At 32.7% G+C, this 13895-nt stretch overlaps 1 protein-coding gene across 1 annotated transcript in view; it reads right to left on the reverse strand.

Annotated features, from left to right (window-relative positions):
- The window catches only part of KCNT2 (potassium sodium-activated channel subfamily T member 2), a 549106-nt gene that overhangs the window by 403397 nt on the left and 131814 nt on the right, over positions 1–13895 (reverse strand). The window contains exon 2 of the mRNA XM_044674907.1: positions 5454–5533. Coding sequence (XP_044530842.1) covers positions 5454–5533 — 80 coding nt within the window. The remainder of the gene's footprint in view (positions 1–5453; positions 5534–13895) is intronic.

Raw genomic sequence — 13895 nt, forward strand, 5'->3', positions numbered from 1 at the left:
CCCTATAAGACACAAACTATTTGACAAAATAAGCAAAGAAGGAGTTCTACCAAATTCCTTTTATGACACAAATGTGGTGCTGATTCCAAAGCCAGGCAGACCAAAAACAGAGAAAGAAAATTACAGACCAATCTCCTTAATGAGCATAGATGCAAACATCTTAAATAAAATACTAGCAAAATGACTCCAGCAAGTGATCACGAGGGTTGTTCATTATGATCAGGTGGGATTTATACCAGGAATGCAAGGATGGTTCCATATTAGGAAAACCATTCACATAATTGACCATATCAACAAGCAAACCAACAAAAATCACATGATTATCTCAATAGATGCTAAAAAAGCCTCTGAAAAAATACAACACTCATTCCTATTGAAAACACTAGAAAATATAGGAATAGAAGGGCCTTTCCTAAAAATAATACAGTATATATTTAAAACCATCAGCAAGTAGTATCTGCAATAGAGATAAGTTAGAAGCCCTCCCAATAAGATCAGGAGTGAAACAAGGAGGCCCATTGTCACTTCTATTATTTAGCATTGTACTAGAAACACTAGCAGTAGCAATTAGAGAAGAAAAAGAAATTGAAGGTATTAAAATAGGCAATGCGGAGACCAAGCCATCACTCTTTGCAGATGATATCATGATCTTCTTAAAAAATCCTAGAGCATCTACTAAAAAGTTAGTGGAAATAACCAACAATTTTAGCAAATTTGCAAGATACAAAATAAACTCGCATAAATCATCAGCATTTCTATATATTTCCAACACATCTCAGCAGCAAGAGTTAGAAAGAGAAATTTCATTTAAAATCACCTTAGACAATATAAAATATTTAGGAATCTATTTGCCAAGACAAACACAGGAATTATCTGAACACAACTACAAAACACTTTCCACACAATTAAAACTAGACCTAAACAATTGGGAAAAAATTAATTTCTCATGGGTAGGATGAGCTAACATGATAAAAATGACATTCTACACAAATTAATTGACTTATTCTTGCCATAGCTATCAAACTAGCAGGAAACTTTTTTACTGAATTAGAAATAACTAAAAATTCATTTGGAAGAATAAAAGATCAAGAATATTAAGGGAAATAATGAAAAAAATATGAAGGATGAGGGCCTAGTAGTACCAGATCTTAAAATGTAGCATAAAGCAGTGGTAAGCAAAACGATATAATACTGGTTAAGAGACCAAAGGGAGGATTAGTGGAATAGACTTGGGGTAAATGACCTCAGCAAAACAGTGCATGATAAATCCAAAGATGCCAGCTCTTGGGACAAAAATTTGCTCTTTGACAAAAAAATACTGGGAAAATTGGAAAACAGTATGGGAGAGAATAGGTTTAGATCAACATCTCACTCCCTACACTAAGATAAATTCAGAATGGGTGAATGACTTCGGTGTAAAGAAGGAAACTAGAAGAAAATTAGGTGAACACAGAATAGTATACCTCTCAGATCTTTGGGAAAGGAAAAATTTCAAAACCAAACAAGAGTTAGGATAAAGTACAAAATGTAAAATATATAATTTTGATTACCTTAAATTAAAAAGGGGTTGTACAAACAAAACCAATGCAACTAAAATTAAAAGGGAAGCAACAATTTGGGGGAAAAATCTTTTTAACAAAATACTCTGACAAAGGTCTAATTACTCAAATATATAAGAAACTAAAATACTATGTACATCCAGAGAAAGAACTGTGGGAGCAGAAACACAGAAGAAAAACAACTGCTTGATGGGTCGATGGAGATATGACTGGGGATGCAGACTCTAAATGAACACCCTAGTGTAAATATCAATAATATGAAAATAGGTCTTGATCAATGACACATGTAAAACCCAGTGGGATTGTGCATTGGCTATGTGAGGAGAGTAGGAGAAGGGGAGGGAAATAATATGAATCATGTAACCATGGAAATTTTTTCATAATTAATCAATAAAAGAAAAAAGAAAAAAAAGGAATCAAGAAAACTTATTTTATAAATCTTATTTCTGTGACTTTGAGCAAGTCATCTAACCTCTTAGGACCCCAGGCAAAACTCAAAACTACAAATTTCAGAATACTTGCTGATTCATATTGGTAAAGGAAAGGTATCACTATGAGCTCCTGAAGCCATTAAAATCACAGATCTAGATGCATGAATGCATGAGAATATGCATAATATCAGACCTCATACTAGGAATTTTAGTTACTAAATTATTGAATGGACTTTAAAATAAAAACAATTAATGCATAATATATCCCTAAAGCTTCTACTTTTGAGCAAATCATTAAATGGAGACGCCTTTTCTTTACATTTATGGTGAGTCCATAGCACATGAGCAATGGTAACATAATCCTTAATTAATTGCATTTTGTCCTTTACTGTCTTCATACCACATTCCCTAGGTGACTGTGATCCTGGTTATTTATTATTGCAGGTTGAGTATTATTGGAAATAAGACAACCAGCAGTGTGGAGAAAGGAAAGAAAACTGATTTGGGAATGTAGGTTCAAATCATGTTTCAGATATCTTTCCTGTGGAATCTTGGGGACTCAATTTCCTCACCTGCAAAGTGAAAAGATTTTACTAGCTGACCTTGAATGTCCATTCTATCTCTAAATATATGATAACTGTGATCCCATGATGTTGCAAAGATCTCAAATAGATTTTCAGAATTAGTAGTCTCAAACTTGGGGTCTCTTTTCAAGAATAGAGTTTCAACAAATCTAAATTTTAACAACTATAGAAAATAACCAAAATCTTTAAAATATGAAAAAGAATCACGGGATGCCTGGACCCATAAATTAACAAAGAGATTTCCTTTTTTTGCATTTGCTTTTTCATCTTTGTTCTTGTCAAAAAGACAATAGCTTATGGAGTCTCACCCAATTTAAACATATTAAAAATTCTCTATCAAATGCATGCTCTGGCAGGGAGATGATTTCCCTTTTCTCCTCTTTTGATAAAAAAAATACATTGTTATATACTTTAAAATCAAAGCTATAGTTGTGGATCAAGCTTTAGTTAAAATGTTCCTATTGTACAATTTCTGTTCTAATTCAGAAATAGAGCTACATATCATTTTGCACATATTTAGTGACAGACAAGAGATTTGACATTAACACAAAAGTCTAAAAAGACTAAAAAAGCTTTTTTGTTATCGAAAAACAGATCAGGGCATTTACTACTTAAATGAATAATTTTTTTTAATGATTGTTTTTGTAACAAAGATATAAGACTACATAAGGTCAGCCTTTATTTAGTAGGAATAGGAAGTAGGAATAACTGATTCTATAATTTTATTGGCAGTGGGAAGTCCCAAAAAGGAAATTCCCTCTAACTATACACGGTGACACCTTTTCTACAACTTATAGTTTTAGAAAACTACATGACCACTTAGAGGCTAAATGGCTTTATCAGGGTTACAAAGACACTATGTATGAGCAATATAACAGAAACAAAGTTTATTCTACCACCTAATACTATACTTTTCCCCCTGACCTGAACCAAATACAAAATGAATATATGATCTAAATATAAAATGGTATACCATAAACAAAAATGGAAGAAAAGCAAATCAAGTATCTTTCACACCAATCATTAAGTGGTCAATGATTAACTAAATAAGTATTAGAATAATACCAAAAACTTAAATAGGTAAATTAAATTACACAAAATTGAAATGCTGAACAAAATTAATAATAAGAATTGAATAATGATAAATCAATTTGAGAAGAAACATTTGACTGGGATGAAAATATTTACACAAAATATCTCTAAAAAATGTTACAAAAAGTTTTTGTAAATGATTGTGAAATCCCACAAGTAGGTAGTAGTACATGCTAGACCCAAAGTAAAGATGACATGAATGCAAATCTGCCCTAAGATACTTGCTAGCTGTGTGACCCTAGCATGCTACTTAGCCTGTTTCCCTCATTTCCTTAACTGTAAAATAGGAAGTATGAGCATCTACCTCACAGAGTTGTTGTGAGGATTATAGGGCCTGGAACATAATAGGTGCTTATTTAAACTAGACTTCCTATTTTGTTTCCTATCCAAGTTATATAGACAGCTCTCTCTTTCTCCCTCCCTCTAATTCTCTCGCTCTCCCTCTCTATCTGTCTGTCTGTCTCTGTCTCTGTCTCTGTCGCTGTCTCTCTCTCTCTCCCCGATAGATGAAAGATGTGAATGAATTGTTCTAAATAAAAGGATTATAAACCATTAACAACCTATTAAAGAATGTTCCAAATCACTAATATGAACAGAAATACAAATCAAAACAACTCTGAAGTCTTACCTCAGACTAAATAAACTTATTAAAATATATAGATTAGGAAAGTCAAAATTGGACGAGTGGCTATAGAAAGATGGTCACACTAATAAACTGTTCTTGAAACTGTTGGTTAGTGATAATTCTGGAAAGCAGTATAGAATTATGTGAAGTGACAAATGTTCATAGTTGTTGATCCATAAATTCTACTACTAGATACATACCTCAAAGATGACAATGACTTAAAAAAGGAACAATAAGAAGTGAAACATGCATTGTAATACTTTTTTCAAATAGCAAAGAACTGGAACTAAAATAGTAGCTATTGATGGAAAATTACCAAAACAAGTTGTGATACACAAATACAATCGGGAAAAGAAATAGAGTTATGATTTTATTAGTGCAGAGACATCAAGGAAAGAAAATTTACTCTACCAACATAAGCTAGTACCTTCTCTATAATTTATATTGTCAGGATTGCCTAGAAAACTGATAAGTTAAATGACTTGCTCATGATCACACAGCCAGTATGCCACAGAAGGGATTTGAACCTAGATCTTCCTTAGAGAGTAGTTCCTTAAGATTAGGAACTACCTTGTGTTTTTTTTTTTTGGTGTTTGTTTGTTTGTTTTTTGTTTGTTTGTTTGTTTGTTTTTAATTTCTAGTACCTAGTATAATTCCAGGCACACAGATAGTGTTTAATACATTCTTTTAAAATTGAATTAAATTGGATGGAAACAAAACTTTTGATATTGACATGTTTTAGATTACCTACATGGAACTATCCTTTGATTTGTTTATACCACAAAGAGCATAGGAGGTAGTAACTCCCCATTTACCATTTATCTACACTTCCATCTCCCCACAGTCAGTTAGGAACCCCAGGCTCCACTGAACATGACCCTACAAATTCCCCCCATTACAAAAAGGTTGGACACTTTTGATTTAAATCATCTATCATTTATTTTATTTTCCTGTATCCTCAAGACTTTACCCCTTTCTGGGAGAAATTGGGGGAAAGGAGAAGATTCGGGGGCAATTTATGAATTTTTCAGGTCTCTTATTCCCTCAAAATGTAAATAAAGTCTGATGTTCGTTAAAGTAAAAAGATGAGAAAGAAAATTTATTTTTTTCATTTTAGGGAATCAAAACTATGTAATGCCCAGAAATTAAATTAACCACTTACTTGATCGCTGATTTTTGATGAAAAATAGTTTTAATCTCTCTTTAAATGTATTTTCATTCATGTAGAATTCAACTTGTACCCTGAAAAAATAGGAAATGTCACATTCAAACAATACATTGATTAAATTATTCTGGTAAAGGAAAATTAAACATTAACTCTTGAATTTTCTTAATATCAGTTTTAAGAATATGATTTTCAAAATTTATGAGAAAATAGAAAATTAACAAATTGTAATAGTAACATAAATTCACATTTACACCAAGTGAAGAATTAGTAATTATTCAGTTTGACCTCACTCAGATAACTGAAGTATAATTATCTTAATTATTTGGAGTTTATTATTAGTCCAAATTATAATAAATTTATTTTAATATGGTATGCAATTAACATAATTTTGCAATTGTTTGGTCAAACTAATAGTAACAATAGTGCAAAAACACTATGAACGGACAAGGCAAGTCAGAACAGAATTAAAGATAAGCTACAGATATTCTGCAATTAATCTAAACAACACACAAATAATTATCAACTTCATTATTTAATGTCCTGAGAAACCCCACCAAAAGCCATTCCCAAAGTCTGCAAATATCTGTTACTGTTCATCTAGAACAATGTCTTTCAAAGGGTAGGTGATCAGCAAATATTTAAAGAAGAGGGAAGAGAAGGAAGGAAGGAAGGAAGGAAGGAAGGAAGGAAGGAAGGAAGGAAGGAAGGAAGGAAGGAAGGAAGGAAGGAAGGAAGGAAGGAAGGAAGGAGGAAGAGAGGGAGTGAGGAAGAAAACAGGGAATAAAGGGAGGGAAAGAAGAAGGGGTAGGGTAAGGAGGAGAAGAGAGAAGATAGGGAATGAGAAAAATAGAGAAAGAGAAGGAAGAAGAGGAGGAAGGGAGAGAGTGAGTAAGGAAAAAAGAAGGATGAATGCACCTTTAGAAAGAGAACAAAATCATAATTACTGAAAATATGCCCTTTGGTAGTTATTCTAAAAATTTCACAAATTTTTGCATAAACTTTAAATGCCACACATGACTCTTTGGCAATTTAGAAAAACCTACACATGGAAGAAAAACAACAATATATAGAAATGTTTTCTTTGTTCATTTTCATTTAAAATGTTTTTGTGGATATTTTTTTAATAAAATTTTGGTATCATGCTGCCTTATTCAGAAATTGCATGAACCATTTAAAAAGTTCTCACTAATTTCACCAGAGTAAAAGTCCTCATGTTTTGTCTGCATTCCAAGTTTTATCTGAGTTGCCCTAAAGGAAAATTTTTCTCTATATATAATGCTTTTCTTGACTTGCTTTGATTTCACCATATATTTTGCTATCTCCTATTATTCTTTTACTTTTTCAAATGCTATAAGGAAATGAAAATCCAATTTAAATATTATACAATAAAGCTTATATCTCTAGAAAAAAACAATTTCTTAGTCATTGTGAGAAGGAAATTAATTGCCAACATATTTCATAAATTATTTATAATATAAATATTGAGGCTTTATAAGATAATTAAGGAAATCACATATACTTTATAGAATATGAGAATATATGAAAGACCTGTACTTTCATGAGCATAGTGGAACTCTACTAACAGAGATTATGATATAATATATAAATCCTAAGAAACAGTGTGAAGAATAAAGCTGGGGGAACTTTTCCAGGGTCATAATAAGAGGCAGAATTTGAATGTGAATCTTCCAAATTCTGAATTCAGTGCTCTATCCCATCTACCACATTGCCTCTTAATAACTAATCATTTTCTCTTGCCTCTAAGAACAAACAAAAAATTCTGTTCAGCTTTCAAAACTGTTGACAGTCAAGGGCTTTATGTATACATCACGTTTGTACATAGTGTTTTATATAATGTTTTCTCTATTAGTGAGCTCCTTGAGATCAAGGACTGTGTGTGTGCACACGTGAGTGTGCACATGTATGTGTGAAAGTGTGTGTGTATGTGTCCTTAGTACTTAGCACAATGTCTGTCATATAGTGTTTAATACACGCTAGTTAAATGACTGACTGACTTACTATACAATGCTTGACCTATATTCCCTCTTAAGTAAAAGTTATATAAATTTCTTATCTCCAACACTGTAAAGTATCATTTCTTTTAATTTATTTTCAAAACATTTTTTTTAATTTTTAGCATCATTGGTTCTAGTATTTCAGGATTTTCAGAATACTATAAATCAGTTTTTATCTTGGTCATATCATTGAAGAAATGGTTCATCGACCTTAGCCTTTTCAAGATGAATAAAAGTATGCTTTTATTTTCATTTCATTTCATTGATTAAATTAATTGTTTATTCAACAATTTGTTTCACAACTATTATGTCAGATACTAAGGAGTCACAAAAATGAATAAATATGATCCCTCTTGCTGTAGGAATTATAGGATTTTAGTTTAGTAAAGAGCAGGCTGACTGGCAGGCAGATTACGGAACTTTAGAGTGACTGTCAGTTGTACTTTCACTGATCTCTCTGCATGGTTGGAGTTGAAGACTCACTAAAATCCCTGAAGCTATGTTCCCTTGGTGTGGATTATATTTACCATCTCCAATCAAATGTCATGATTAAGGATTAAGGTTTAGAATAGATTTTTTGACTCAGTGGTAGACACTGAGACCATCCTCTCTTCCTCTCCTAATTAGATTACTGACTGAACATAAAGACTCCTGAGAAACATCTTGGAAGACCATCTTTCTTGGACCTCTATGTAAAATCCCCATCTACATAGCTAGACCTGCTAATCAGCAGTCAGCTTTTAGTTTAGTTGCTACTATAGTTTTCTCCCCTCCTGTACTTTTGGGTGGAGACCCTAAGATCTTTAGAATCAGTTTACTCATTTCCCTTCCATTTCTATTCCAATATTTATTAAATATCTTAGTTATAATACTCTCTCCTTGTTAATTCCTTACCCAGATACCCTAATTGACAATTCAAGAACCCACTGTGTTTCTCAGCAGACTCCCTGGTGTTAATAACATCCATACCCATTCAATCTACCCATTGTATTTATTTATTGATTCAAACCGCAGGGAGACCATTCATTTACTTCAGTTAATCCTCTATTCCCTATTTACCTATTTCACTCTCCACAAAATACTTATAGCAAAGAGTCTCAAAGGGTGAGCCCAGGCATAAAATTAAGTCATTTGGTCCCAGAAAGGTATGAAATTTAGAGCATTAATCCTCTATGATTTGAAAAAATAAATTCCCTTATTTTTACCTTACTTTCTTCAACTATAAAATAGAGGAGTTGATTAGATGGTACTGGTACATTGCAGCTCTACACTCTACCATACAATTAAAAATTGATCTCTATTTCCTTTGGAAAGTCAATAATAATTATAGTTGATTTTATTAAGACTTTTAAAGTTTACAAATCACTTTATACACATTATTTCATTTGAACTTCACAACTCTGTCAGGTAAGCACAATGGTGATGGCAGTAGTGCTGGTGGTCATGGTGATGATCCTATTTGGGATTCATGCATGCATAGAACTGGTAGTGAGAAAACTGTTCATTAATGCAGATTGGTACTAGTTCTATAACTTAGAGTCTTATGGTTAATCATATAGCTGGTATGTATTAGTTGAAGGATTTGAACTTGGGTCTTCCTAATTCAAAGCCCTTTCTCTATTCCCATATCACATATGAGTAAAATAGGCAGATGGAAGAAATAGCATTTATTAAGTCCTTACTATGTCCCAGGTACTCTAGATAGTCAGAGAGACAAATAGACAGACAGAGAGATAGAGATATAGAGATATATAAAACCAAATGAGATAAAATCTCATTTGATGCTCACAATAATCTAGGTAGGTATCATTATTACTCCTGTAAAAATAATATTGGGCAAGCAATGCAAGGTGCAAGGAATGCTAAAGAGACTCTTGTTTATGAAAAATAAACTATTTATTTAAATATATATATATATATGAGAAAAAAGGATGTCTAATTCTAAGGGATTCTAACTCCACCAAATAAACTCCCAGGTCCCACAAGGAACTGCTTCTTCTGTGGTTCATAGGCTACGCTAATCCTCCCTGATCTAACTAACCAAATTTATACTATTCTAAACAAACCTAACCATTCTAACTCTTAACTTCGCCTTTAAGTTATAAAGATAACCAAGGTTAGCTGGTTGAGTCTCAGGTTATAACTCTGAGCCTTAACAGACTCAGAGTCCAAACCAAAGACCAGGTTTTGTTTGGTCTTTTCACAGTTTAACCAATCTATAGACAGAAACAGATAAATGAATAGTGTTTCCCAAGTTGTAAAAGAAAACACTCCACTCCCTCAAGTCTTTCCCTCAGACCAAGATAGAGAGGCAAAGATGTGTCACCTCCAGCTCTGAGAGAGAAAGAAGCTGCATGTGGCTCTGTGGACTGCCAGAAGCCACTCCTGGAATGCCACACTCAGCACGTGTAATTGTCATAGAATAACGGTTATAACTGCCACCAGCTGAAATTAACACTCTCTCTCAGCTCTACTTGAAACGCCAATTCTTCCTCAAGCCAGCTTCTCTGCTTCTTATCTTTAAACAAATAAAACAATACTTATTTTTAGTATCATCCTTATCCTCCCCATTTACAGTTTACAAAACAGAAACAAACAGAACTCAGAAAGATTAAGTGACCTGCCCATCATCACACAGTCAAAATATTTACCCATGATTCCCTAATTATAATCACAATGCTCTTTTCACTATAACACAAAGTTTCTTGATTTGACAATCCCAATCTCTGGACCTTCCTTAGCTCAATCAAATTCTTAAACTACAAATATAAATCTCCCTGCTTTCATAGAGATCATATTCTACCACAATGTCTTTTGTTTCATTCTTAATATCACAATGAAACTTCCCCCAGATGAAAGAACTTAGACTAGTTGGTAGAAGTTAGGGGGTAGTAAATTTTGATTCAATATAGAAAAGGTCTAACAAGTAGAACTAGCTCTCCATTCCCTTAACAAAAATAATAAATAAATAATAGGGCAATATTAGTTGGAAGGTTATGAGGACTATGTTTGAAATTTGAAATTTTCAAAAGTATGCATACTTGCTTATCAGAGATAATGAAAGATTTCTGGATTTTGTAGGAAGTTGGAGTAGAAGATATATTAAGAACAATTCCATTGCATTAGTAGATCCTCTATGGAGATTTGACAGAGATATGAATGGTAAAAAAAGAAAGAAGTGCAATCTGGAGGGGATGCATTCTACACCAACTGCTGCAGTATCTACATTGATTTGATCACAGGTCCTTTAAAATATGATTTATCTACAAATTCTATGCTGGCTCACACAGTCTCCTGATACCCTACAAGTAAGAGACTTGATGCTTAATTATCTAGGAAAGCTTCATGTTATTTGCCTTTGTACAGGCTGTCCCCTACAACTTATTTATATTCTCTTTACCTTTGCCTCTTAGAGGGCTGTACATCTTCTTTGGATTCAATTCAATAAGCATTTATTAATTAACTATATTTAAGATACTGCACTAAAAACTATATGCAAGGCACAGTACAAGTGATTGAGAAATAGAGAAAAAAAATTCTGTATCCAAGGACTTTACATTCCTCAAAGGGGACCTACTCAAAGTTTTTCCTGTTCTCAGTTGTTCTCTGTTAGAGAAATTATTCTGTATATTTTATTGGGTATATTCACCGAAGAAAATGTAAGCTCCTAGAAGGCAAAAGTTGTTTTGGTCTTAACTTTTTCTCCCTATTGGAATGCCTGGCATATAGCTAGTGATTAACAACTGTTAGGTGGATTTACTTTGTACTTCTGGATTTTGAATCCCAATGTTAAATAAAGTCCTCCTAAATTCCTAACTCTAATCACTGATTTAAGGCAAACAAATACCCATGGGGCTCTAGAGAAGTTTGTTTATTCTTGACATTTGTTTCTTGTCTCCAAGCCAGCTCTCTTTCCATAAACATCATTCCCAACACTGTAGTTTCTCAAATTAAAAAAAAACTACCCAGTAGTCTTTAACATAGTCAAAGACTGACACTTTTTTTAGCACATTGGTATGTTTTTGGTTTTGTTTTTGCCCTTCAATATTACCCTCACATGGCTCTGTTGAATTTTAAGCTAATTGCCTGTCTTTGATACACACAGTTAGTCTTTTTAAAAATTTTCTGGCCCAGAGTATCTGCAAGGTGACTCTGAAATTATTTTTTGTATTGACAAATTCGAAATTCACTATATAATTACTCAAGTCATTCTGTAAGTATTCAACTCCTTTTGACTTGTAATTTCTATGTCAATTCTGATAATACTATAACAGGCTTTATGTTAATATATACATAAAAACAAACATAAAACTTGTAGGAGAAAATAGAATGTAAATGTAGAGGGTGGTATCATGATAAGGAAATAAAATGTATGCTCTAATCATTTGTCAATTACCTTTCATTATAGATATTGTTGATGACTAGGAACAATAGCTTCATTCCTCTCTCCTTTCCCTAGCAATGAGCTCCCAGGTACATAGGAATATACAATGTAGTGGTTTCCATGGTAAAATGGATTATAAGTAGTCCTAACAGCATTTTGGTATTCCAGTCTCTTTCAGTCAAAAATTCATGACCTCATGTGAGTTTCACATTTGCTCTAGTACTTTTCCAATCTATTTTAAATAATTACATTTAAGCAATTCTGATTCAAATGGAATCCAGTTCAGTTTAGAAACCATAAGATATGGGTAATGGAATGAGGGAGTGTGAAAAAAGCTTATTTTCCTCTACATTCTACAAAGAACAAAACATCACTCGATAATTTTGTATTATTGCTTAACATAAGCTAAAAGAAGTACATATACATGCATAGCAATTACACTTGAAGTGCAACCTATACACAACTGTCATCTTAGTAAATATAGTATCTAATCTCATTCTTAACCAGTTTGTTTATTATGATACTACATTAACCTATATAGAACAGAGTAAAAAAAACAAGGATGCAAGACCAAAATATTGGGTCAGGAGTGAAAAGAGAAAACATCAAAAAAATGGTAAGAAAGTTAAACAATGAAAATATTTATATTTGCATAACTAGAGGAGACCAAACCTAACCCTCTACTTTGTATTTGGATTTTTTAATAACAACAACAACAAAAAGCTGCTATGAATGTTTTCATACATATGTGGAACTTTTTTCCCCTTGTATTTACCTTTTGTAGAATCTATACCCTGAAAATGGATCTCTGATCCAAGAAAGAACACTTTAGTGTTCCTAATAGACTTCCAAAATGTTTAACTAATTTGTGGCTGCACCTTCAACTGTTTATTAAAAGCATGTTTAATGTACACTTATAAAAAGAATCAGTAATCACTACAAGCCAGAATGGGATAAAATACTGTCACACAAGAATAAACTCATTTCTTTTCTTGACAGGTCAAGGTTTTGAAAATATCAAATTTAAATTTCAGCAAGAAATTTGACAAAAAAAGTCTCACAACATCACTGTAAGTTGAGAGACAGTATAGCCTAATGAGCATAGAATTTATTAAAGATGATATCCGAAGGGTAATGTTTCACAGATTAATGTCAAAATAAAAGTAAAAAGTCATAGGGCTCTGCATTTAGCCCTTTTCTGATCAACATTTGAGCAATGTATTAGATGAAGGAATAGAGGGCATGCTTATTGAATTTGTAGATAACATGAATTTAGGAATAGCAAATATGTGTATGAAAGCATTAGAGACAAAAATATCTTGGCAAGCTATAACAGTAGGGTAAATCTAATAAGATTCAATTTAATAGAAATCAATGTAAAGGCTACACTTGGGTTCAGCAAGTTAAGTACAGAAAAACAAGGGGAACACTGTCTAGACAATTGTTCCCATTAAAAAAGGGTAGATTTTAGTGAACTTAAAGCTCAGCATAAGTCAATAGTGTTGTTAAAGCTCAACTTTCAAAATAGAATCACAGAATTTCCAGAGTTGGGAGAGATATCCTTGGTCATCTGGTATAACTTATGTAACCAAAAAGGAATATTTACTACAATAATCCAGATAATTAAAGGTCTCCACTGAGTAAGAACCCACTACTCAGTGATGCAGATCATGCTAGTCTTAAGGTAATTCTGATTATTGGTAAGATTTTTCTGATATCAAGCCTAAAATTTCTTCTTTGCAATTTTTTTGTATTGCTACCAATTCTATTTTAAAAGGCCAAACAGAACAAATCTTTTATCTTTGTTCATACATAATAATCTTCCAAGTTCTTTTAAGCCGAGTCTTATTTTTTAACTTATTTGCCCCCAGTCTTTTGGACAGGCTAAAGATACCTACTTCCTTCAGCTATTCTTTATATAACAAAAAATTGTCATACTTTGCTACTCTGACTACCTCCTTGGAACACTAACCTGCTTATATTCATGCTTCCTAAATTGATTCTCTAAAATGAACACACATTCCAAATGTGAGATGA

Source organism: Gracilinanus agilis, chromosome 4, assembly GCF_016433145.1.
Source record: "Gracilinanus agilis isolate LMUSP501 chromosome 4, AgileGrace, whole genome shotgun sequence".
NCBI lineage: Eukaryota > Metazoa > Chordata > Mammalia > Didelphimorphia > Didelphidae > Gracilinanus > Gracilinanus agilis.